At 31.6% G+C, this 26963-nt stretch overlaps 1 protein-coding gene across 8 annotated transcripts in view; it reads right to left on the reverse strand.

The window, feature by feature from the left end:
• TRAPPC8 (trafficking protein particle complex subunit 8) overlaps window positions 1-26963 on the reverse strand; it is a 78921-nt gene that overhangs the window by 41735 nt on the left and 10223 nt on the right. For 3 of the 8 annotated variants that reach the window (XM_019714076.3, XM_074340194.2, XM_074340193.2), the window contains exons 3-12: window positions 25549-25632; window positions 19494-19583; window positions 18499-18673; window positions 16319-16472; window positions 14075-14168; window positions 13167-13426; window positions 12711-12826; window positions 11864-12014; window positions 8030-8130; window positions 4693-4798 (exon numbers count right to left, since the gene is read on the reverse strand). In XM_019714076.3, the coding sequence (XP_019569635.1) occupies window positions 4693-4798; window positions 8030-8130; window positions 11864-12014; window positions 12711-12826; window positions 13167-13426; window positions 14075-14168; window positions 16319-16472; window positions 18499-18673; window positions 19494-19583; window positions 25549-25632 (1331 nt within the window). The remainder of the gene's footprint in view (window positions 1-4692; window positions 4799-8029; window positions 8131-11863; window positions 12015-12710; window positions 12827-13166; window positions 13427-14074; window positions 14169-16318; window positions 16473-18498; window positions 18674-19493; window positions 19584-25548; window positions 25633-26963) is intronic. The other 5 variants (XM_019714079.3, XM_074340195.2, XM_019714078.3 and 2 more) reach the window with 3 other exon arrangements.

Below are 26963 nucleotides of genomic sequence, written 5' to 3' on the forward strand. Positions count from 1 at the left end.
TTTTAAACTTAATATCATGGACATGTTTCCAAGACATCTACATCTCTCATTTCTTTTGAAGCTACATTGTATTCCTTTATGTCTGTACCATAATTTATTAATACAGTCTCCAATTGACTTAATATTGCTTCATATTTTTGTAACTACAAAAATGCTTTGATAAACATCTTTCTAAAAATATTCAATTACAAATATTTTTATTAGACAAATTGCTTCAAGTAGAACTGCTGAGTTAATAATGAAAGCTATGCATGCACTTCAAATTCTACAATATAGCCAAACTGCTACAAAAATAGTATCAATATACATTCTCATCAACAGAATATAAGAGCGTATATTTTCCACTCTACTCAGCCAAAAATCATTTTTGAAATGTTTACCTCTTTAGTAAAAAAAGGAAAAAATGACACTGTGTTTCTCAACATACATTTCAATAGTAAGACTGTTAATCGTTTCACATTTAAAGGTCTTTGTACTTTTTCTGTGAATTGCTTGTTTATACCCTTTTGTGAATGGGTTTTTGTGATTAATCTGCTTTGTAAGAGCCCTTTGTACATTTAATATCAAGCCTTAGTCATACATTTGCAAATAGTATTTCCCAGTTTTGACATGAAAGAGTCTATTTTTTAGGAGTTAAGCATGCTATCTTTGCTTTTTATGGCTTCAAGATAGTGCATCAAACTAAGAAAGGATGTTAGCATTCCTAGATTTATAAAAATACCATCCTCTATTTTCTTCCAAGTTGTCTGGTTTCATTTTTTTCACATCATAACTTAATCAAGCTATAATTATATTATCATGTAATGAATAAGACAGGAATCCAACCCCAAACAACTAGATATCACAATATCATTCAGTGAATAACCTAACACTCCCCACTAAATTTAATGACACCTATCATATGTAGTATTTAAATTCTCATTCTAATCCATTATTCTACTGTTATCACTATAAACAATTTTAATTTCTATAGCCCTACATCTTAATATACAGAACAGGTAATTCCCTCTAATTATTTCTTCAATTTTGGAATTTTATTTAGGCTTCTCAATAGTTTCAGTTTTTCCGTTAAGGCGCGTGTGTTTACATTTATATTTTAAATTGTCTTCATTATATTGCCAGACTTAGAAAGGCAGCAATCCTGGACATTCTGATTAAGATAAGGAACATATCCTATGTATCTTTGATGGTGTGTAAATGATTCTAAAGTACAATTTGGTTGAAAACCAGCACAGTAAAACCTCAGCATTCTCAAATTTGACACTGGCCAATTCAGGAGACCTGGAAATCCACAGCATGTATTAATTTAACTGAAGCAAAATTTGACTTGTGCATTCAGTAAAGCTGTTGTCTGAGAATCAGTCTGCAGGTCTGAATACCCTACATTCCTATCTCACTGCAGCTTTGCTCTTTGTTAGTCTCTGTCTCTTATAGTGACACCTAGAGTAGAAAAAAACATTGCTTTGAAACTGAAAAAATGGCCCTTAAAAGAATAACAACAGCCATCAGTGCTGATGGAAAAAAAATGAAAATTTCAGTGATAGTTTTATCTAGAAAGCAGAGGCTTTGAATGAATTGAAGAATAAAATTTTATTTTAGTGGTAGTTCATATCTATGACAAGTCTATTATATACATGTTCTATAAAGAACTAAGAAAAAAACTTGTGATACCACTTTAACAAGAACTCCAGCCTATGAACTGTGCCCAAGAGATAATAACCAAGAGATAATTTTAACAAAAGCTTAAAATATGAGGATAATTACTGGGGGAAAAAATCACCTAAGCTAGAAGCTTCAATAAACACTTTCATAAAAACACAGCTGATACAGGCACTAGTTGCACAAAAGTTAGGTGAATCAAATCTCAAGAAAGATGGCTCTAAGATTTTTTCCTTTGCATGTGCGTAATTGTGACATTAACAGGAAAGATACTATCAGCTCATCAATTTACCACAGGAACAGTTCCTCACAAGCTGAAGAAACTTATAAAAACTGCTGCTATTACTACCACTAAGGAACTGATTTATTGTATTTAAATGCAGTAACAGACAAAAAGAGCTAATAAGACCAGAATAAATGTTCAAAACAGACACAAGTAGAGGAAAAGCATCATGTCTTAAGCACCAAATTCAGACACATGATCCTATGTGGTGCTGAATGTGGCTTATCATTAAGCTTGGTTTTCTCTGCCATGCTGAGAATCCCAGGGCATAACATAAAGATCCACTTGCCCATAAACGTGCAGTCCAAAAAATAAAGTCAAAGTACAGCTCTTTTCACCCAGGCCTCACAGCTAACTTTTGCTATAATGGTATTAGCAAAAATCTAGGAAACACAATTCATAACTGTCAAGTGTGTGTAACTCTCAGTTCCCTATCCTCAAGTTAAGTGAACTTCATGACATTATAAAGCCTTTGTAGCTAATGAAATATATATAAGTACAAATTGTTAGTTTAAATTTAACAATGTTATACACATATGCCTAGCAGTCTTTATTTTCAAGTTATCTCAAAGAAAATATTTGAAAGGTATAGCAGAAAAGGCCGTTGAGAATCACAATTTCTGGGGAAACGAAACACCGCTGGCCTCCACACATCACCCCAAAGCAGCAAATGACAAAGATAACTTTCCTACAATTTCATGACAAAAATGAATCATCCAGGTTTGAAAAAGAAAGGTGGAAAAAAAACAACAACAAAGAGCTGGGAAAGGCAAAGAGAACAATGACAAAATAACAAGGTTACAATGCAAACAGAAGAATTTAAAGAAATTTTATTCAAGCTCCTAAGCCACAAATTCCTTTTACATTCACTGATAATCGCTAGGTTAAAAAACACAGGATTATTTGATATAATACAGAACATCAACATACTCAAAAGCCTATATTGAGCTCTATCAAATAGTTTATGTTTGGCAACTGTTTGTATTGGTCAGTTTTCATGCAATATCAATTATTAAACATTTTATATCATCTCTTAACATAGTCAGTTATACCTTACAGAAATCTCTTTAGAATTAATGGTTCAGTTCAAAAAGCATTTATAAATCATAGACCATGTGCCAAGGCCAGTGTTAGGCACTAGGGATAAAAATACAGAAGGCAACATAGTTCCCTCCCCTGGAAAAGCTAACAGCTTAAATGTAATTTCCAATATAATAGGGTAAGTGAGGTCTTACAGCGCTATATGAGAGGGCAGGACAGAGACATTCAGGACAACCTGGGGTATTAGACAATTATCTGAAGGACATGACTGATATCAGAACTCGTAAATTAGGTGAAGAAAGAGGCCAAGGACCACACACAGACCAGGAGAAGGACATTAAGGATATGAACCAAAATAGTAGAAGGGATTTAAAAAAAAAAAAAAAAAAAAACAGAGAGAGAGAAGTATAATATCTGAAGATATAAAAACATGCTTAAAAAGTTAACCACCCTCCACCATCCCCCCCAATTATGTTACTGACAAGTAAGAGAATATAGGAGCATCTCCAGCACTTTTTGCCTGAAGCAAATGAGGAGCTAGCTGATTATGACACAATGTAAGATCACAATCTATAAGGTAAGAAAGGTTATGAGTTTAGTTATTGATATGTCAACTTACAGGTGCACTGGAAACACTCAAGTAGTTAAGTCTAAAAGGCAGTTGGCCATGCAAATCTAAATCTCAAGAAGTAAGGACTGGAGATAGATTTGAGATTGAAAATCATGACTGTGAACAGATCACCCCAAAAATGTGTAGAGTAAAAAGTATAGCCATCCAAGGACTAAAACCGTAGTGTCTGTTAACATTTAAGGTGCAAAGGAAGGGTTTGATTTTGTTATTTTCTTAAGCATTCATGTTAAAAAACGTGTCTTTTTAAAAGAATTTATTAAAATATAGCTAACATACAGTATTTTATATTTGTTTCAGGTGTACACCATTACTCAACATTTATAAACCTAAAGAAGTGAGGATAAGTCCAGCAACCACCTGACATCATACTATGCTTTCACAATATTACTGACTATATTCCCCATGCTGTACATTATATCCCCATAACTTATTTGTTTTATACCTGGAAATTTGGACTTCTTATTCCCCTTCCCCCTTTTTAAATTTTTCAATTACAGCTGACATTCAATATTTTGTTTCAGGTGTACAGTAAAAAAAAGTGTCTTTAACCATACTTACAAAGGAATTACTACCATTGTTTACAAGCCTGTACTCAATGAAATTTAGTTATATTTCTGTTATAAACCTTCAATAGCAACTATAAATGGATTACTTTTTCTCCCTTTTGAAATATTTGTAATATAGATTTTTAAATGCTTAAGATGAGTTTTAAAAAATTCATACTAGTAACATAAGATCTAAAAATCCTGAGATTACTTTTTAAGTATCAATTTTATATTAGGAATGATGCACATGCATGTGACTTTAAATATTGTTATGCATAGGTCAGAACCTAATTCATAGAAGAGGTACAATACATGTTTGTGGTTAATAATAATGTAGACTTAAAATCTGTAAATAAAATAAAATCAGTTTTATAAAATATTGCATTTAAAACTAATTCAACTAGTAACTTAGAGATGTTATAAATTCCCAAAGAGAGATTCCCCTCTAATTTTATGTTTTGCACACCCTCTCAAATAAACACTTTTTTAAAATTATGAAACAATACTAATTAAATATTACACAGTTTCAGTACCTCACTAGTCAACCGTATTAGAAGAGCTGCAGCCTCTGAATATTTGCTTTGGCTTTTTAAGATTTCAGCACTAAGCAATACACATCTTTCAGCCAATACCATATTTCTAAAGAAAAAAAAAAGACAAGAAAAACATAATTAGGACTACAGTAATATCTTAATACATCACAGTGACCATCTGTTCAATAAGTTTCCAATTCTAATTTTTGAGTAAAAAGAAATCCATATCCTTGTTTTCCACTTCCCAAAAAGGTTTAAAAAAGTAAAACTTCTAAGAATTCTCATAGATCATCAAAACTTTTTATCATTACATAATTTTGCAGTAAGAATACAATTCAAAGTCATTTTTCCCGTATACAAAAAGCTAGAACCTAATTGGTATTTCTGAAATAAAATGCAGCAGCTATTTCACAAATAAAATGTGCTTTGAACAGAAAAGAATATAAACATTTCACCTGTATTTCTTTCCTCTTCCTCATTTCAAACTGTGTGTTTTATTTTACTAGCTACTTTTAGGAATATTTAGACATTTTCTCTCTAGTAGTACCACTGAGAAGTTTCAATTAGAGACAGCATGGGGCCAGTGCTGTCTGACTGATTTCTGAGTAAAATCTTCTTTGTGAGAACACTAGCAGTGATGTTTCTTTGTGGACAACTACCATCAATAATCTAGAATTAGATTATTCATTCTTGAAAATAATAAAAATAAATGAAAACGATTTCTTACTGTGAAATTACAAGATGCAACCCTTTTGTTGATAAACATCAGTAAAGTCTCTCTCTTTTTACTTTCTAATCCTTATATCACTTAAAGGATCACTTTCTAATCCACTTAACCTTAAAATTACAATAAAAAATACTAATTGAAGGTAATTCTGAACAATATTTTTAAATTACACTTACTTTCAAAAATTACAAAAAGTACTGTAGATCTGCCATAAACTTTCTACAAATCACAGTTTTTCTTAGAGGGTATTTATGAATATATACAAATGTTCTAATGAACAGAAAAGACTAACTCCTACTCACATATGCTCAAATATATTCAGTTCTTAGTTTTCTTAAGTAAACTTTATAAACTCCCTTAAATATTTTGTTTAAAATTATTGTTTTACTTATTTATGTTTGATTCCTCCTCTATTTCCCTATGTAGTCAGTTATTAAGTCACAAGCCTAAGTCCAGGATTTTATGAATTTGTTAATTCAAGCAACATTTAAAAAAATCATTTGTGTCAGGCAGTGAAAATGCTAAAGACTCAAGTACTTCTATGACACAGTCTCTATCTAAAAGCAAAAACTGATATAAACCATAATAAACAGGTTATGATTTTTATTATGATTTGGGGGAGAGAAAGGAGGGAAGGGATGACTTCATAAAGGAAAAGAAATTTAAAATCTTTTATGGATAAACAGTGTCTCATCAGTTAAAAAGAGGAGGCTGACCTTCTAAGAAGAGGGCATTGCAAAATATTGCATTTCCTATATTAAAAAAATTTTATTTACATTTTAATATTTCTGAGACAGGGAGCTTCTTAAAATTGATTATGTATGATTAATGAAGTGTTCCCAGTTATCCCAAAATATCTATTAAATTGATGATGTCTTACCAATTATGGTAAATTAGAATGAAGATTATCAGGTAAATGCATGACAGTAAGTATGTATTTAGAAAAAGCATAGAATCTGTTGTGGACAAGAGAACTAAACGGGATTGCCAAGGCTTTTATGGCTATTTGGGTCACTAGTATTATCCCTTTACTTTTGCATCATTCCACAGGCATCTCTCGAAAAGTGCTGTGCTTCCTGAAGATAAGAAAAATCTTTTCAAGAAAGAATGCTCAAACGTCTTGAACTCTTTTACTAGCTTCCTTGGTACCTCACTATCCTAGCTCCTTTTCCTCTTCAATTTCTCCTTTTTAGGTCCCATCAATGGTTCCTCTTTCACAGGAGGCTGTATCTCCTGCCAGAATCTCCAAATATATTCTCAAATATGTTACATAAGGTATACCGTGTTTCCCTGAAAGTAAGACCTAGCCGGACAATCAGCTCTGATGTGTCTTTTGGAGCAAAAATAAATGTAAGACCTGGTCTTATTTTACTGTAACATAAGACCGGGTCTTATATAATATAAGATCCAGTCTTACATTAATTTTTGCTCCAAAAGATGCATCAGAGCTGATTGTCCGGCTAGGTCTTATTTACGGGGAAACATGGTAGTAGGTAGGATTCGATACTGGCTCCACCATTTATTAGCTGCATGTCCTTGGGCAACTTAAATTATAAGTTTCAGTCTCCTCATCTGTAAAATAGGATAATAATAGCACCCACCATTTCATAGGCTTATGATTAAATGAGCATTACTTTGGCATAGTGGCAAATGCTGAGCACTCACTAAATGTTAATTATTAGTATTAGTGTTGTAAACATATCGCTATGACTAGTAATACTTAATACTTCAATGTGATAAAAGACAAAATTGTAACCCATTTTTCAACCCATTCATGCTTCATAGAAAAGTCAGATTAATCTTTCTGAAAAGTAAATTTTATATGTCAAGGCTCTACTCAAATATTCAGAACTCCCTATTTACTGCTACATAACTTTTAACTACAGCTTAAAAACAAGAATAAATGCAAGTTAAGGCTCCCCATACTGATTTCTCTCAAACCACCTTTCGAAATTTATCACCCAGTATTTTTTATGTACACAATCCCCCTAATCTAGTCAGGGCTCTATTCCCTTTCTCTAGTAATGGTGCATCCAAAACATTATTCCAGCCAAACACAATTTCTGAAATGTCTTCATGGCTATCAAACCCCAATCACTCAAGGTTTAGTCCTCAAACATCCCATGAAACTTCCTCTGACTACTTCTGGACCATTCATAGTCTCATTACAGGTAATAAGTTCTAAGTCAGTAAGTTCTAAGTCCTACAGAGTTCCAATAGAACTCACTATGCGTACAAAGAACTTCTCATTTTCTTCCCTGGACTATTATTTAACTGTGTTTTGCAAAGTTCAAATTAGCTAATTACTGGCTAATTAACAGTGGTTAGGATCAGATGTTCCCACGATATAAATCACCCTCAATGTAATATGTAACCTCAACATTACATGTACCAATTCCTAACCACAAATTCAAACAAAATAGGAAAGGAAAGGAGGATAAAACACAAGTTTTAAAAGATAACCTCATCTTGTCTCTGACTATATTAACTTGATTTGGGAGCTTATTTAAGTTTAAAGCATGAAAAACAAACAACCATTTATTTCCAATAACAACATAAATGCCAAATTCAGCTCTAAGTGGATAGAACATAAATACTCTAGTCACCTACTTGCAGATATCCCTGTATGTCTGGATTGCTGTATCCATGTAATGTGCCGGGTATGGCCTAGGTGCTCCTGGGTGAAGAAAAGCGGACACTGCTGCCATTTCCTAGAGGAAAAGACATTATTTATACTACTTCAAAAGGGGAAATATTCTTGTAGTTTAGCATTCAGGAAGCCTAAAAACTAATGAAATTTGGTGGGGGCTTTTATACATGCACATGTATATGATTCACAGCCAAATGCAGACTTGAAAAATATATTGATATGCTTTTAGTTTTTAAATTCTCTAGTCAAATCCCAAAGTCTGTCATTCAGTATTTAAATGAGATTTTCAAGAACACTTTTGAGTTCCAGCATATGTAACTACCCAGTGAGCCTAGCTTAAGATTTCCGCAACTATCTCCTCCCTATTCTTCCCCCTTCCTCAGTAAGTAGAGAACAGACTAATTACAGAACCATACAGAGACAAAATAAAGTGCATCTCTTTCCAATTGTTGGCATCGAAATATGAAAACAGAGCTCACAACAGCTTGCACTATATATATTTTAATACTCTAGTTTATATCCTATATCATACAGAAGGCACAAAGGCGATTTATTTCTTAGACCTATGCTATGTCAATTTTCTAAGTCTTTTTATTTCATTTTCAAAACCCATTCTCTTGTCAATGTCTATCACTTTAGTTAATTCAATGACATACAATATAAAATTGTGATAAAAGATTTAGAAATGAAGATTAAAATACACGTTTTGGCTTTCTTACTTAGTAAAATATCCTATTATGTCCTCACTTACGCTCTCATATAGACTAAGTTTTAATAAAAATTTAACTAGAAATAAATGAAATCTTCAGAAATTCAGGAGAAAAAATTGCTAATGTCAACAACCCACTCTCAGGATGAATAAAAGTATTTCTCTGCAACATTTTTTTTTAAAACAGAAAAACATACAGAAATAATTATCTAAAAACTGGGATATGATTAAAGCCTTTAATGTGACAGAACACGAGTTCCGTGACAATATCAACCATATGTTTCAGAATACTTCTGTATCCCCAGCATCCAGCACATGTCTGCTCCACAATTTATTGAAAAAACCTACTGAAAATATATCATATCCATGTGATAGAATATTCTACAGCTCTGAAACATGTTTTCTTAGCTGGTTTATATTTTAAATATACACAATGAATGTACATGATTCTATATTGTACCAAAAATATCAAATATATATTGAATATATTGTATAATACTATATTGTATAAAAATACATATTTACTATATATGAACTACATATACTACATTCATATATATTAATAAAAGTGTACTAAGAAAAAATCCTATAGAAAAACAGTCCCAAATTCTAATTTATTTTCCATTTTAATTCTATAAAAAATATTAAATGAATATATGTTCAAACAAAATTGACATAATTTCTACAGATATAATGAGAACATTCAGAATGATCACCCCAAGTTACTGCATGATCTTCAATAATCAACCATTAAAAGTCAGTTCTTATATTCTACAATAATGAATTAATATATTTTACAAAGATTTTCATTAAGAAATGGAGTGATCTACTTAACCTTCAGTTAGTTATGACAGATTAAGCTATGAAAAACCCATATTTCTTCAAGAATTCCTATTATTGGTTTTGGCATGGTATATATTTTTTAACTTTCTAGTTACCATAACCAAGTATTTTCTATAATTTTCATCTAAAAAAGGCAGGCAGTACAGTCTGTTCTACTATAACACATTCTAACCTTATCAATTAGCTAATATGTTAATGGTATTATAAACAGGGAAGTGCTATCAGCACAAACAAAATTTATATGCACACATAATGTTTTAGGCAGGGGATCAAAAATACCAAATATAGAATTATAACCACTTCCAATAGGAAAAGAAAAAGCCTTGAACTCAGCTCTTGCCCAGGTAAAAGCTTTTTTAACCTGTATTTTAAGAAAATAAAAAATAAATGCCCATACTTTGGTGGGTGCATACTCTCTCTCCAGAGAAGTCACTCCCAGCCCTGCACAGCTCTTGGCTCAGGGCAGGCTCTACTGAGTAAAAAGGAGCTCCTCTTCCTCATCCCTACTCTCAGCCAATATTTACATATGGGTTTTGAGTTTTTGTTTAATTCCCTGAGGTAACCTCCAGCCATACTGAGCTGCCTGACTAGACTGATCATACAGGTCATCTCCCAAGATAATGTTTTGGTGTGTGCTCTGGTTACAAAGATACATAGGTTTTAAGAGGACTGTTGCCTATTTTTCTCCAAGGCCTATTATTTTTAGGGCAACTTCTACAGACTACAGGGTTTTCAAGTATGCATATATTGTACCATAGCAGATATGCCTATATTTTCCAGCGCTATACTTTCTCATATAACTGCTACTAATACTCTGTCTAAATGGTTGAAACAAAGGATTTATTTTATTATAAAAATGAAAAAGCTTAAGCACCATAAAAAAAAAATTGTTGCCATACTTTTGTAAGATTTCTATCTATATTATTAGTTTGGTGCAAAAGTAATTGCAGTTTTTGCCATTTTTTTAACCTTTTAAACCACAATTACTTTTGCAACAACCTAATACAAACATTCAATTTGCAGGTGCATCATGTAAAATTTAAGGTATTAATGAGTTAAAACTAGGTATTTGTGATTTCACGTTAGCTTATATTAGATGACTATAATAAAAGACCAGAGAATGTCTAGCTAAGAACAACTCATATAATTTTTCAAACACTTGAACATAACACATTTTCAGTTACTGAAGGAGGTTTTCGAAGTTAACTGACTTTTTCATTAAAAATATTATGGAAATAAAAAGGAAGAGTAATGTAATTTTGTGATTTTAGCTTTACAATTTTAAATTACCGATTTTAGTTTTATACATACATAGGATTAAAAAAGGCAAAATGAGACAATTAAACAAGTGTCTACATAATTACCCAATGAGGTATTTAGAGTTCTTATACATTTTTGTTCTTCATACTTTTGTAGGCTTACATTTTTTTTTTTAAAAAGAGGGCGCAGCTCACAGTGCCCCATGTGGAGATAGAACAGGCAACCTTGGTGTTATTAGCACCATGCTCTAACCAACTGAGCAAACCAGCCACCCCTGTAAGCTTGCATATTTTTAAGGTTAAGTAGAAAGTAACAATGATAGTTTTACTCTTTTCTAAGCACAGAAAACAGATTATAAATATATTTAAAATTTTTCAAAATACTAAAAGGTTATAAGGCAACAAGTATAAAAAACTCTTTCTGAAATACCTAGCTTTACATGACAACTACAAAAACTACCAAAGCCAGCGATTTCTGACTGCTTATAAACAAGGCAGTATGCTAACCTTATACCTTACCTAATCCTATGCCATTAGAATTCACATTTTCAGACAAGAAAACTGAGGCTCAGAGACGTTAAAAAATTTGCATAAGTCTCTTACACCAAAGTACATCTTCTTAACCAATACGAATATATAGTCCGACATCAGGAAAAACATTTCAAGCAATTTAGTTTCAAGTCTAAAAACATCTTCTAAAAAAAAACTTTATACTTTAAATATAACTGAAATTAAAATTAAATTTTGAAACATATGAAAAATTAGAAGGTACTAATCAAAACTAAGAAATTACTCCTCATATGTTACCCTGTTTAAATGCACCATTTTGAGGAAAATTCATCAAGTGAGAATAATTGAAAAACTATTTTTCCTCTTTTAGTACAACTTTATCCCTATGTATTTTGTTTGCTATTTCATAAAGAGAAATTTCTACATTATTTATGGTAGCAGAAATAAGAAATTATTCTACACAGAATACCAACCAAGGCACCAGCTGCATAAAGCATTGCTTGATCATTAAGAAAATCCTTCTTTGCAGTATGATAGCAACTGTAAGCCAAATCATAATGCTGCACCAAAAAACATAAGTCAGCCATTTTCCTGATTTGAAGCTCTGGTGCTTCTGGTGGATACCTGTAAATACAAAATAAGTTAAGAAACTCATTTATAATTTATGACCTCTAACCATTAAATATTATAAAATATCTAACAGCTGCTCAATTGTCAATTAACATGAGGAAAACGGATCCTGTTTTACAAGAACTCTACCTCCAAGGAGAGAGTGTCACGTCTCAAAGATATCTGGAAACAGATAGTTAGATCTATATTAATATAATGTATAGCCCTATATTGAGAACTTGTCAACAACAGGCAAGGACTTTGTCCATGGGCAAATTACGAAGTAATGGTTAATTCCACTTTTATATACAACCAGGAAAAAACTAAAATCCAAAATGGGTTAATTTTATTTTCCCTTAAAACAAGATTTCATGTTAAAGAAAAATTTCTAAATATAGGCTATGTTACAGAAGCACACCACCACAATATTTTAATATAGAAGAGTATTAATGAATACCTAATCTAACTCCATCTTTTACAAATAGGGAAAAAGACCCAACGTACTGTGACTTTCCCAATTCTTTATTTTCAGATATCCAATTACTTAAAAGTTTTTATTCTTCTTAATTAATAGAATTTACCTAGACATTACCTGAGTTTTGACCAACATGAAAGAAAGTGAAGAAATTGTCATTTTTTGCAGTACATCATATAGTCAAACATTAGTCAGAGTAAAACACAGGAAAAAAACAAAAATGGTATTTCACTCACAGCAATCCAGATGTATTTTTCAGTTCAGTTATGCCCTTTTCTGGGACTTTACTGCCACTAAACCATTTTTTAGTTGCAGAAAATAGAGATCGACTCAAACCTTTTCTTGATATTAGCTAAGAGAAAAGATTAAATATGTTGACAAACATGAGAATTTGGTATTTCTTTTTACATACAAAAGAAAAATTCTAAATAAGTAAAAAGCTTTAATAGTGAGCAAATGTTCATTTTAATAACACTTATTTAAAGAAAACTGTCCAATATGGTGGCAAAATGCCTAGTGAAAACGAATAAGCCTGTTCTAAGATTTAATAAAATTTCCTTATTCACAGTAATGTTAGTAAACCCCTAATATTGGTCTATCTTTAAAATAAAATAACTTCAAATACTTTAAATACCTTATACTACTATATTCTCAAGTTTTAAAAATACTAATCCAAAAAAATAAAATCTTACCTGATCATTTAATTGCCGAATTGTTTTCTCTATATGAGGCAAAAGGCCCCGAAATGTGAACTCTTGTATAAACTGTCGAATTCTATCATGATCAGTAAGAGTTAAACATGCACCATGAATAATCCCAGTATTTGCTTTCTTTGTTTCGTGTAATGATGAAGCAGGTTTTACATGATCTGGGCCATCAATGCTGTTAGAAGGGTCACTGGATGAGTCCAATTGAAGTGGGTGAGCTCTAAAGTTATTTGGTAAGCCATCTACTGAAAAACAAATCTTTCTTTTACTCTCAGAATGCAATAGAAAATTGTGATTACTACTACATTGCTACAGAAAAAAAAAGAATGCTGGAATCCTTTATTTTTCTGTATATCTTAGAAGTCTAAGATACAATAACATTAATCTCTCCCCCTTTAAAATTATAGGGCTTGGGTTAATACTTGCTACACATAATAGAAATTTTAAAATTCATGTTAATAAATGAGGAAAAACAAAATTTTTTATATAATATAAAGAATTACTTTCAAATAGCACAACTACGCAATAAGAAAAATTATAACAAAAATTATAAAGGTACCCCTACTATCAAAACCGTAATTTAAAATACAAAAATAAAATTCTCAAAGTCATGTGAATTTTGGAAATAATTCATGCTGTACATCTTATCTTCCCTTGCTTTCTACAAAATTTTCTGAAAGAAATGCGATACATTACACTTTTAAAATAAACTTTAAATTTCAAAAAAAAATCAGTCAAATGAGTCAATAAAATCTTCAGAAGAAAAGCTAACCTGCCCATTATCTTTTTCATTATGAAAATTTCCCCCATCTTTTATCTATAAAGATTAGCATGCTTTGACAACAGTGTATATTTTCAATCAAAAGAGAAACTTAAAGAAAGTATATCAAGACCTTTGACTTCGTTATCTAATCCATCCAATGAAAGCAAGTTACTATCAGAATTCTTATTTGAAGTTATAGTACAAGGACCATCTTCATACGATTCCTATCAAAACAAAATAAAAAGCATTAGCAGTTGTATTTAATCATGTTTAAGATATTACTATCTCCATCAACAACTATGGCTGCTCTAACTGTAAGCCTCATTTATTTGCTACAGCAAGACTCTTTTCTTCCAATCCTCCCAATTCTTAACTTTTTCCATTATGTTTTCTAGCACTCCAGTCCACACCTACTATATTCTTAAATTCCCTTTCACATTCAATCTACTGCCCTAATTATTCTGAATTCAAATTATCTCTCTCAGTTTATATGTGATAGATATATGCCTATATGAATATCTTGCATATGTTTAAGTAAGGAATAATGGCAAGAGAGATGGACTACTAAAGTCAAGCCAGGGAAAAAAAGAGGAATGATATGGAATCTCCTGGTCATGAACCCTGTGTTACTAGGTTGGAGTGCATTCTGAATATATCAAAATGTTTGGGAAAAACATCCAATGCAATGTTTGTTTATACAAAGGTACTGTTTTCCCAGTCAACAAAAACTGAAAATACCCAGACTACCCCATCAGGCCAGTAAATATGAGGTATTATCTGAGTGCCACACTTTCAAGGAAATATATAAACTAGAACTTAAGAGGAAAGTGATCAAAACAAGAAAAGTCTGAAACTATCATTTAAGAAAGATTTGAAAAAACTGGGCATATTTAGCCTGAAAAAATTTTAAAGGGAACATGTGAGTCATCCTCCTATATTTTGAAAGTTGTCATAATAGAAAACTGATATGGTTCTCAAAGGATTAATGAGTACAAGCAAAGGGAGGAAATTTTTGGTTGATCCTCAAACTGTTCAGACATAGAAAGGGTCACCTGAGAAGACAGTCACTAGATGAGGGCATTCATAGGTTTAAAGGGAATTAAAGCATTAGAACAGGGTTGGATTTTTATAAGCTTTAAATTATCTTCCAATCCTGAGCTTCTAGGGTTCTAAGCTATAGAATTACTCATACTGGTCTTACTGGTCTTCCAGTAAGAATTACTGGTCTTCTGTCAAAAGTTCTCAAACTGAACAATATGACTTATGTTGCCCTTCCCAAACTTATATGGCTGGACTCTCAACTGAGTTATTTCAGTACTGTTCCTGTTCTGAGCGTGGCCCTAAAAGACCATTTAAAAAAACAGAGTCCCTTCACATCCAACTGGTTCTTTTTTTCTCAGGCATTTTCCCTCAGCATTGTCTTAAAGAAGGTCAGCAGTCATCTCAATATTAAAGTGAGTAAAATATCAGTATAGCACTATATCTGGATCAAAAATTCCATATATTAAAAACAGGCAAATAAACAGATTAAATAATATTTAGATCAGAAAATCAAGTTATATAAACTCTATTATAATTGATATTTTTTAAAAATATCACAAAGTGTACATAATGTAGTTGTACAAAATATAAGTATATTTTCCATTTACTTAAGAAATCCTGCTACTAAACAAAAAAGTCAACTCTTGATTATCTGAACTAATCATAGGAACTTGTCATTTGACTACTACCAAGTGGCATACAATTCTATCGTAAAAGTTTGACAGTGTGAAACCGTACACCCACCTACTTCAGCCAACAGGTAACAGTTAACATTAGTCTAGAACTCTAGATTAAGAAAGGTGTACATTAGGAAGAAACACTTCCTGAAAATTCAGAAGGAAAGGAAATCAGAGGGAAGTTAGGGAAAAAAGCCCACCCACCTAAATAGTATGAGTTCCAAAAGGTGGCCATAAAAACAGCATGTTGAAAATGAAGGAAGGCAACCCCAGAGCATGTGGATAATAAAGAACTGACTGTAAGCATTCATAATGAATTAAACGTACAAGCCAAAAATTCTATTCTCTACATGTCTAGACAATCAATTCTTAATGTGCAATTCACTTTTTATCTTTTAAGAAAAAGATCAATTAACACTAATATTATATACCAGAAAGGAGTACACATAAGGGATTATTATTAGTTAAAAACAGCTTTTGAACTACTGATTTAAGAGCCCACAAGGTGATGGACAAAATTTAGCCAGATTCCAAAACAAATATTAGTAATTCTACTAGTTAAACCAAGACATGAAAAATTCTACAGTGATACCATTATGTCATAAGACTGAAATATAGTTTTTGTGATTTGCTTCATTGTTGTTTTTTACATATACCTGGTTTTGAATACTATTTTTCTGGAGATACTGACTCCAAGGATCTGGTATCTGTTCATCTGATGCTCGATTAGATGTTCGAGAATTAATTTTAAGTAAATAGCAACCCTGAGTTCCATACTTCTGTTTCATTTCTTCATAAATGGATTCAGCTCTAAAATAAAAAATGAAAAACAGTTTGTAGTAAATGGGTAGCACACCTTAGGCAATAAAAGACACTAAAATAATACAAAAATTGCAAAAATAACCCCCCAAAAGGCAAAGCAGACAATTAGAAATAGAATAATTTAAAAATGAAAATAAAGATCATGATCCTAACTGAAATTTAGCTAGCTTGGATATCACCATAAAACAGAGTTACCAAAGTATTTCATGACAGAAATTTTGCAAGCTACTCCTATGTTATTCAGACAGAGTTCTGGTGGTCAAACTAGTTTGGGGAATTACAGTAAACAAGGCCAAATAGTTTATTTGCAGCAAATCGCCTCTGAGCCTTCCATTTGCTAACGAGCACTATAAATTTCCAAAGAGCAGCAGCAAACTTATAGATCAGTAAATCTTTCAACTATGAGAACTAATTTCAGGAAATATGATTTTGAAAAAATCTTGAGAACACACATTTATCGAACAACATGAGCGCTACAACAGAAAAATATAGCACCCAAACACTTACAAAACATCTTGCACTGCCACAGTTTACCCTTCCCTTGGTTGTCTCCAAAGGGACACAGTACAGAGGAAGGAAAGGAGGACACTCAAGAAGAGCAGCCAAGGTATTTCTTCCATCAAATCCAGCCTTTTTTCTTGCAAAATTCAGATAATCATGGACAGCTATATCCATGAGCTATATCTCAGATGTAACAAAAAGCATTTTGATTTCCATACTTTAAACTTGCTAGTCGGTAGGAGATAATATAATTCAAATGGTAAGACAGCCTAAGAAGTAAACAGTACATTTTGATGGAAAATGAAACTTGGGTACTTAGAGCTAATCTAGTTTAAATAGGTATTTTTTTCAATCAGCCATCTGGTGCAAATAAAACCCTGGAAAATTTTATATCATATTCAAATGCAGATGCTACAAATAACAAGCCTAGCAAATGAATCATTTTACACACTATATAATTAAGACTGAATTAACTAAAATAGTTATAAATTTGAATAAACACAGATATATAAGTATATGTGTATGTATATACACTTAAGTACAATAAACTAAACTTTTGTCACTTTACCAATGATACTGTTAAACATGAGAACCACTGATCTAATCCTTAAAGTACCTCTTAAATATCCTAGTTACAACCATTTAATATGGAGGATATATACCATACTCAACTGATGGAAACTAATTTTAACAGCCTGTTCAAATTATTTCTATTTATACAGTATACTTTGTCCTGCAGGCCAAAGACTGTTTATGATTTCAAAAAATCCTAAAGATCATTCTATAGAGAAAAATTTATTAAAAAGATGATGGTTTGTGCTCAGAACAGGGCAAGAAATAATTATTTAATTGCATAACCTAAATAATAGTTTGAAACAAAAGATTCATTTGATCTATAACCTAAACAAAGAGTCAAAATAGACTCTAAAACCGTAAGTAAAACTGCTTTTAATGTTATCTTATTTTGTTAAAACTTATTTTTAAAGATAAGTTATTCACTTATCCCAAAGATAAAAGGACTACAGCAAATCACTAATAAGGAATATTAAAGGGAACATAAGAAAGAAATGTTTGGATGCTTTTAAGACTGTGAAAAACATCAAGGCTAAAAATATAAAGTGACAAGAGAACAAAGAGTGAAAAATGAAGTGCCTACAAGCAACAGCCAGGAAGTGAAAAGTTAGAGGAAAACTGGGAAGGAGAAAAGAGAAAAAATGAGAAATAATTTTATATACACCTTAGACCTACAGGTGTAAAATGGCAAGCACTTATGTACCAAGATTGTACTAACACAGGTATATATTGAAAGAAAAGGTTAGGTAATCAAATGAAATCCAACATAAAGTGACTTAGCTGTTGACTATAACTCTGGAATAAAAGATACAGTTGAATATTTTATTAACATATTTTTACTTTCTTAGATGAAAAGTGTATCTAAAATTTAAATAAGCCATGTCCAAATTAAAGTTATATCATTTAACAGAAAAAAGTTAATTAAAAATATAAAGCTTACCTCTGTTCATCTCCTGCACTTACATCATGTAAAAGTACATAATATTTAAGTGTATTTGGTATAAACCACTTGGGGTAGGAATAGTCATTGTTGTGCTGAATTCGATGTTGTTCTTGTGACAACTTTGAAAACTGTTCCACAGGTTCAGCTTCACTAGACGATGCTACCAACATACCTTGTAAACCATATTATTAAGGAAATTATCACCCATCACTCGATAAATATTACCCTAGTAAAATAAACTTTAGGAAGATATATTCTGAGCCAAAAATATGTATATATGATTTCATAGGTTTTCACAGCAAGCACAAAATAATTTCTCCAACACTTCTAAGTAATTCAAGGTTGGTTCTAAACCTTAAAGATTTTTTGTTGAGTTTTTTAGGTCGTTTACAATAAGGAAATCCATGAAAATAAAAATGGACCAAAACTGTACAACAATCAACATAACGAACAATTATGCTACATCTTGCTCCTCTTCATTCCATTTCACTAGTTTCATACCTTAACCTACCTTTTAACTTTTCTCTGCAACCCCATTTAAAAAAAGAAAAAGCCATAACTGTCAAAGGAGGTTAACAGCTATAAAACAGGTTACTATAAAAATGGAAAACTGTTTTTAAACTTGTGCTTTTGTAAAAGCAATTAATTTTGAGGTAATCATCAAAAGCAGTTAACAATGACAGTCTACATTTTCTCTTTCTAAAATGGCTTAAAACATATGAAGCATGAAATATTCAAGCTGGGGGATAAAGAAAAACAATAAGCAAGCCCTCAGTATTCTTATTTTGTAATCAAAAATTAATTTATTACACCAGTCCTGTATCTAGGATGCCATTTAACAAAACAATTAACAAAAACTTGAAGCATCATCAACAAAAAAGATTGCCGCATTCTCTATATCCTCTCAACAATTTTGCCTTCATTTAACTATTTCTGAGATTAATAACATCCAAAACATTTGATTTTAAGAGAACACTAAGGTGAAAGGATACACGCTAAATAGTGGTTCAGAAATTCATGATCTGATGCGGGCATCGACTGAAGAAAGGTCTCTCTGTAAGACTCAAACCATGGAGTAGTAGCTAAAATTAACCGTATATGAAACAGTTAAAATTCCTCAACAGAATCAGTTTACAACAGACAATATTTCAAGTCCATACTTCTAAAGGCATAAACCATAGTAATTTCTAACAATAAACAAGCGTTTCTTACTTGTGCTTAAAGATATATAACAAGTATTTTCATGTGTCCTTTTATATATGTGTGCGAGTGTGTGCATGCATATATATATATATATATATATATATATATATATACACATACACATATATATATTTAAGTGTAAGCCACATATACAAAGATATTTATACATGGGAATATACTGTACTTGAAAAAAGAAAACTGACTGATTCCCAAACCTACACAATAATCCCACAACTTACTTACCTATTAATGCTTTAAATATTACCTATATGAATAAAACAATTTTAGAACTAAAGTTTTGTACCCCTGCCACCAGTCACGTTGTCCATAAGTAACTCCTTATCATAAATGATATCATTCCAGAACGCTGGTTCTCAACTGAGAGTGATTCTGACCCCTGGAAACATTTGGCAATGCCTGGAGGTATTTTGGGTGTCACCTCTAGGCGTGGGGAGGATACTGGAAAGAGACTAGGAATGATGCAAGCATCCTACAATGAACAGAACAAGACAGACCCCCATAACAAAGAAATACTTGGCTCAATGTCAGTAGTGGTGAGGCTGACAAAGCATACTGTACAATTTGATTATTTGAATATAACAGTAACAAAACCTCTTTAAATGGAATTTCAAAGCATACTTATAATCAAATACAAAGATGTGCATTTTCACTTTTTGTATACATGTATATAATATGATTCTTAAAATGTCAAATCTCTCATTTCATGCTATGCATTTTACATTACAACTATTCTAACGTTTTTATATTTGAACTTAAATTTAGTCATTTCACTAGTTTTAAGGAGATAATTTAAATCAGTTTTACTATAAGAGCACTCTATTCCGAGCTACTTATGCTGATTACCAAATCTTATGTACTTTTTGTTTTCACCTTAATCACTGAAAACACAGCAAATATATTTTCCGTTTACATTATAATACTACATTAAACGAGAGGAAAGCCTGAAGAAGAAAAAGATATTCATCTTGACCAAAAAACATTTTTAACCTGTTGCCACAGACACAAAACATTTTAATTCCAACAAATGCCTTATGAGAATAATCCATACAGAAGGTGCCAAAAAAATGTACACACATTTTAAGAAAGTGAAAAACTATTAAAATTGTAATACGCAATATATACTGATAACAAAAGATGAATACAAGTCACATTTGACTTCTGCAATTACAAGAGGTGCTCAATGTGGTTACCATCAGCGTCCAGACACTTCTGATTATAGCAAACTACTGCTTGGGCAACGTTGACCAAAGTGTCCACTTGTATATACGGGCACTCCCGGTATACTATTTAGGGAGGCTATTACTGTAACAATTTCATGTTCTTTGCTATAGAAGAGGAAAAACATGCCCATAAATATTATAATCTATATGAAAAGTGGCAAAAATTAAAGAATAAATGACAAACTAGTCTGTTACCTATCATATGAAACCAATTTTCTTACCAACCAATAAATATATCTTCCCCCAAGTCAGTCAAAACTAGTCCCTGTCTAGAAAATTAATGTGTATTTTCATTTAGTACAATGACAAGAAAATAAAGAATAGATAATGAAAACTTTGGTTAAATAGGAAGGAATCGCCACAGAAATGGGGAAATGACTTTCTCTATTTTGAATATTTTTCTATTTACTTTGTCGCTTCAATGCTGCTTAAATTTAACAAAAAACAGATAAATTGTAGAAATATGAAAAAGGGTATTTCATGGTGGGCTGGGGAGTTCTAAATAAACAAACTGGATCTTCCAAAATAGCTATTCTTTGCAACACTACCTGTAATAAAACACTAGAAAGCAAACCCACTAGTCCATCAAGAGGGGTGGACATCCATTAACTGGATGTACTATTCAGCTATAAGAGAAAGAGGAAAATCTCTCTATGTATTATTATAAAGTGCTCTCTTGGATATACTGTTAAGTAAAAAAAGGAAACAGCAGAGAAGTATGCATTTTAGTGTAAGAAAGGGAAGAAAATATAAAGAATCACACATATATTTGCTTATATTGTCAAAGAAATAATAGGAGGATAAATCTAATAAATTCCATTACATATAAGGAAGACAAGAGAAGAAAAAGGGGAGAGAGCATGAATAGAAGAAGCCAGACCTCACTGAATTCACGTTGTTTTAGAGAGTTCTAACTTTGGAAGTATACATATGTCTACATAATTAAAAATAAAATTAAATAAAAATGAAAAAGCAAGTATACACACACATACGAGCTCTTAAATTGAAGCAATAGTTTCTAAATACTGATTACAAGGCAACACTGGGTATGAGGACCAAAGGAAAAATTTTAAATATACATGGCGGAAGTGGGTTTTATCCTTCAGGTAGGTCACATTCAGTTTTATAAGTTAAGTTTTCCCTTCAGCCTCATGTTTCCTTAAGCAGCTAATTAAGAAGTCCTTCCATTATTTTATATGCCAATAAAAAAAAAATAGAAGTCCTTGTATTTTTTACTTTTTCAAATGACACTTTTTACACATGAGTACTTTTTACACAGTGGATAAAATAATAGTTTTAAAATGTTTTATATTAACAAGAGACTAACATTTAGTGACAGTTGTCTCCCTTTAGAAATTCTCTTGTACTTATTTTGGGATGAAATCAGTATTTTGCCCATACCCCTTTCCATTTCTATGTGTTCTTTCTTTGGAATTGAAACAGCAACCATGTTATTCTACCAGCTTCTCTATGCAGAATGTATTCTGTCTTGTTAAGGAAGGGTAAAAAAGGTAGTTAAGAGATAGAGGACATAATGCTCTATCTTCCACCCCCACTCACAAAATGCAGCCCATCCCCCTTCTTTGTTCCCTTCTTAGCGTCAGTAACAAGACACAAGAGTTATTAGTGTTCCCAATAAATATCTAACAAGGGCGATGAGCAGTGAGCTTAACCTAGAGCAACTCAGGTCTTCATCATACTGAAACTAAAAACACTTAGCAACCCCAAATCTGCAGGTGAAAAAGACTGAATATCCTAAATATAAACATCACCTACAAATCACATATTTTCCCTTCTTAATTATTCAAAAAAGCTGAAAGTGCCAGAAAAATCACTATTCAGACTAAAAAAACAAAAAACAACCTAAGAAATATTAATAAATTTCAAATAATGTTGGCATTTTGACTATGTAACTTTAGATAAACAGTAGTAGATATACCAAAACTTAATATATACTCACAATGAAAATATCCACGTAAACGAATTAAATAATTACACATAAATTACTTAATGTGATGAACGTACAGCTTCAAAGTCAGAAATATTTGACACGAAACTCTGTCATTATCAGAAAATACGGTTTAATTCAGAGGATCTTAGCACACAAAAGCTACAAAAATTAAACTAGAACACCTACAAAATTTATGAGAATTTTGCAAATCATAAAAGATCTTAATTAAATAATATGAAAAACTAAGGAATACTAACCTTGTATTTTAACAACACCCTCGAGAACTATTCTTGAGGAAACTAAAATCAAATGTTTTCAGAAAAATCAAAGTTTTCTAAAGAGATGAGAGTCATGATTACTTATGCCCAATTCCTCAGACACCACAGTGGAAGATTTTTTAAAATAAATTGTCCTCTTTTCAAATTATATTCCTTTTAACCCTCAGTATATCAGGAAAAAAATAAGTCACTGTCATTTACCATCTGGATCTAACTGACCCTTGATATTTTACTGTATTTTTAATTCACTTTATAAATTATTTACAGAATTAAGAATAAGGGCACAGTAAAAATAACTTTAGAAATTTTACTAAGAATTTAAACACAGCAAACTCAAATTGTATTCCCACATATTCCTGGTTTTAAAGGTATATGCCTCAATTAGGCAACATTCTTTGAGTGCAACAAACTGTTCAACTGTCACACATGAACCTGGAACAAATCCAATATGTAAATACTTATGCCATATTCAAATACATCTCTAATAAGTTCTAATTTTACCATTACTTCTGGTTATTCTTGCACTTGCATAGTCAAGGTGCAACATTTTGGAAAAAACTGATGGCTCATAAGTTTGCTGATGAGAGAAAAAGGTCATCTAATCTTATTTGCTCCATCACTGCAAAACGTTTTCATTGTCTAGACTTCTTAACAGTAAACAGAAAGAACAATCCAATGAATTTTTTTATTTCAATATCATCTAATTCCTCCCAATCATCTTCATACACATGAGTACTTCCAACATTTATCACTTACAAACTGCATGAAGTAAGTTTTGTTAAACAAATATAAAAAATAAAAAGAATACTGTGATATGTGCTTTAACAAAATAGGATGTCTAGGCTCGTTTCGAAATAGTATTAAGTGAAGTCCTTCTTGTTAAATTAAAAATACATTGTTTAGTCATCAATTTTTGAGTTCGAGGAAATTCGTATTAGATATTGAAGACTCATAAAATGAGATTTCTGTATATGATCAATTTCATGATCAATTTACCACGATCATTAGAGTCTAGAGCTAGGCTGTCCAATATGGTAGGTAGCCATTAGCCACATGTGGCTAGCGGATACCTGAAATATGGCTTGTCTGAATCAAGATGTGCTATAAGTGCAAAATGCACATTAAGAATTCAAAGACAGGGTGGTGAACACTCAATGGGATTTATAGATGATGTAATACAGAATTGTACACCTGAAATCTATGTAATTTCACTAACAATTGTCACCCCAATAAATTAAAAAAAAAAAAAAGAATTCAAAGACAGTAATACAAAAACACAAAATTTTCTATTGATTACATATTGAAATGATATTTTGCATATACTGAGTTAAATAAAACATTAATTTCACACATTTTTTTCACATTCTTTACTGTAGCCCAAGAACATGGAAAATTATATAAGTGGCTCACATATTTCTACTGGACAATGCTAGTCTAGAATGCTGTTGTTTCACTGCATCTTCTGATTTATCTAATAATTGGGAAAACTTTTGTCTTCCATTGTTAATTTTCTTTTCTTTGCTAATATGGACTGAAAATTAAAAGTTCTCAATTCTAAACTGTGCTTAATGCAAGAAAAAATGAAAACAAAGATGGTGACTACAAAGATGGGGTCTCTAGACTTGTTTAATACCGTCTCAAAAGAAGATGCAATATACTTTGGGCGACACAAAATTTAAAATTAAAGGATGATATAATATTGATGACTTACTTCACTACTGTATCATCTTTTTAGGCAATTTCATCACCCTTCCACTTTCTTCTATTCAAAGTAATGATAACTGATAAATAATTCACAGGATGTGAAAAATAGCAAAATACTTCAAGATTCTGGAAAAATAATAACACTAAGTTCCTATTCTTGCACAATTATTTTAAATAATTGCCACTTTTTAAAAGAGTTATTTATGCTTTTTGCTCTTAAGTAAAAATTTAGGAAAAAATATTACAGAATATTTAAGCAATCCTCTAAAATACTATTTACACGTGACTATTCTCCAAAGTATCACGGTATTTTACAGAGCAATAGCAATTAATATAAAGGCAATCAGAAAAAGTATATTACACACTTAAAGGGGGAAAAATATGTTTTTCCTTCTGATCGAAATAAGGTACAACCCAAATTATACTATTCTAAAACAATGCCTGGATTTATCAGATAATGTAAATCAAGAGTAAATACAATAAATAATAGATGATAGAATAAATAACGTAAGTTGAACAAGCATTACCAGACTGCCTCTGTTTTAGAAAAATTAGACAGACGTGTTAATTAGGACAAATACAAAAAAGTAGTAGCTGAGTAGAAAAAAAGATAATAGGTAAGGAGTAGAGTGAGAACAATCTGGAAAACTGAGACTACCATAGGAAATACCTGTGTATAATGAGGATTCTTTCAATTCCATCAATGTGTCTTTCCAATTACTGTACCAAGGAACACTAGCTTTAATTGACCGATCTGATGAAGAAAACATTGCACTGTTAAGCTAGGCTATGAGGTAAATATCTAACATGTACTTCTTAAATAGAATGGGTAAAAAGTATGCTGACTCACATTAATGGCAAAAATTAGAAGTGTATTTCTAGACATATAATGAATTAATATCTTATTTAAAATGGATAAAATCACTCTTAAATTTCCAGAGTATTATTGTTATACTGAAACATTTTTAAAATGAATTCAGTGCTTCAATATATTACATTCCCAGTCCTCAAGACCAACATAACAATAAAGCTGAGGAAGATGCCTTAATCAGGGAAAGAAGCTGAAGAAACTGTTTTCTTCTGGCATGTAGTTTATCCAAACCATTTGGGATTCTTTTTAAAATCTACCTAAAGAATTGAGCTATAGTAGTGCCTCCACCTGCTTTTAAAGACAAATTGCACTCAATCCTTCCTTATGTGGAGATGTGGCGGGACCTGAGAATATAAGTAATATACCTAGATAAAATAAATTTTCACAACCAAATCATGACCACATTGTTACAGTAAACTATCTACCAAACCACTTTAATACGCTGTTTAAAAAAATAATAAGCCCACCCCCAGATTGCAGACAGCCAGACATTAGATTTGAGAAACTCTCTCTGGAGAAACTAAATGGCCCCATACAAAAGAACGGTAAGTAAAGAAACTGGGCAACCCTTCAAGCCTATTCACAGCTTCAACACCCAATAAAGAAGTCCACTAGCTGACAAGTTTTGTTTTGCTCTGTCAGGATTTTAATGCCTCAGTTTGAAATAGAAAAAAATGCCAAGAGCTCAAGAGACATTTGAGGTAAGTTTCCAATATGAAAAAGAGACCAAAACAAACTGAAAAATAATACAAATGAGAGAAAAATCACAAGATAGAAGACAACTTAAAAAGTTAAAAACAACTATTAATATCCTCAGAGTTAAGATATCAGAACATGAAACAAGAACTCTATGATATAAAAACGAAAATCAAAAGAGCAAGGGAAGTTTAAAAAAAAAAGGACAGTGAACATTAAAATTTCAACAAAAGGGTCAGAAAATAAAGTTAAGGATGTTCCTCAGAAAGTAATACAAAAAGATATAAGAGATGGAGATGGACAACATTAGAAGATGAAAACTTTAGGGAAGCAACTCAGGAAGTTCCACATCCAACTAACAGTCGTTCCACAAAAAATAAATAAATAAATAAATAAAGAGGAAGAAATTAACAAAGAAAAACACAAGAAAATTTCTCAGGACTAAAGAGTATGCATGACCAGTTTATCAAAAGGGGCTGCTCAACCTCAATACTGTCTAAGCAACCTTTCTCAGGAAG

Source organism: Rhinolophus sinicus, chromosome 4 (assembly GCF_057876585.1).
Source record: "Rhinolophus sinicus isolate RSI-liver-muscle chromosome 4, RSI-T2T, whole genome shotgun sequence".
Lineage (NCBI taxonomy): Eukaryota > Metazoa > Chordata > Mammalia > Chiroptera > Rhinolophidae > Rhinolophus > Rhinolophus sinicus.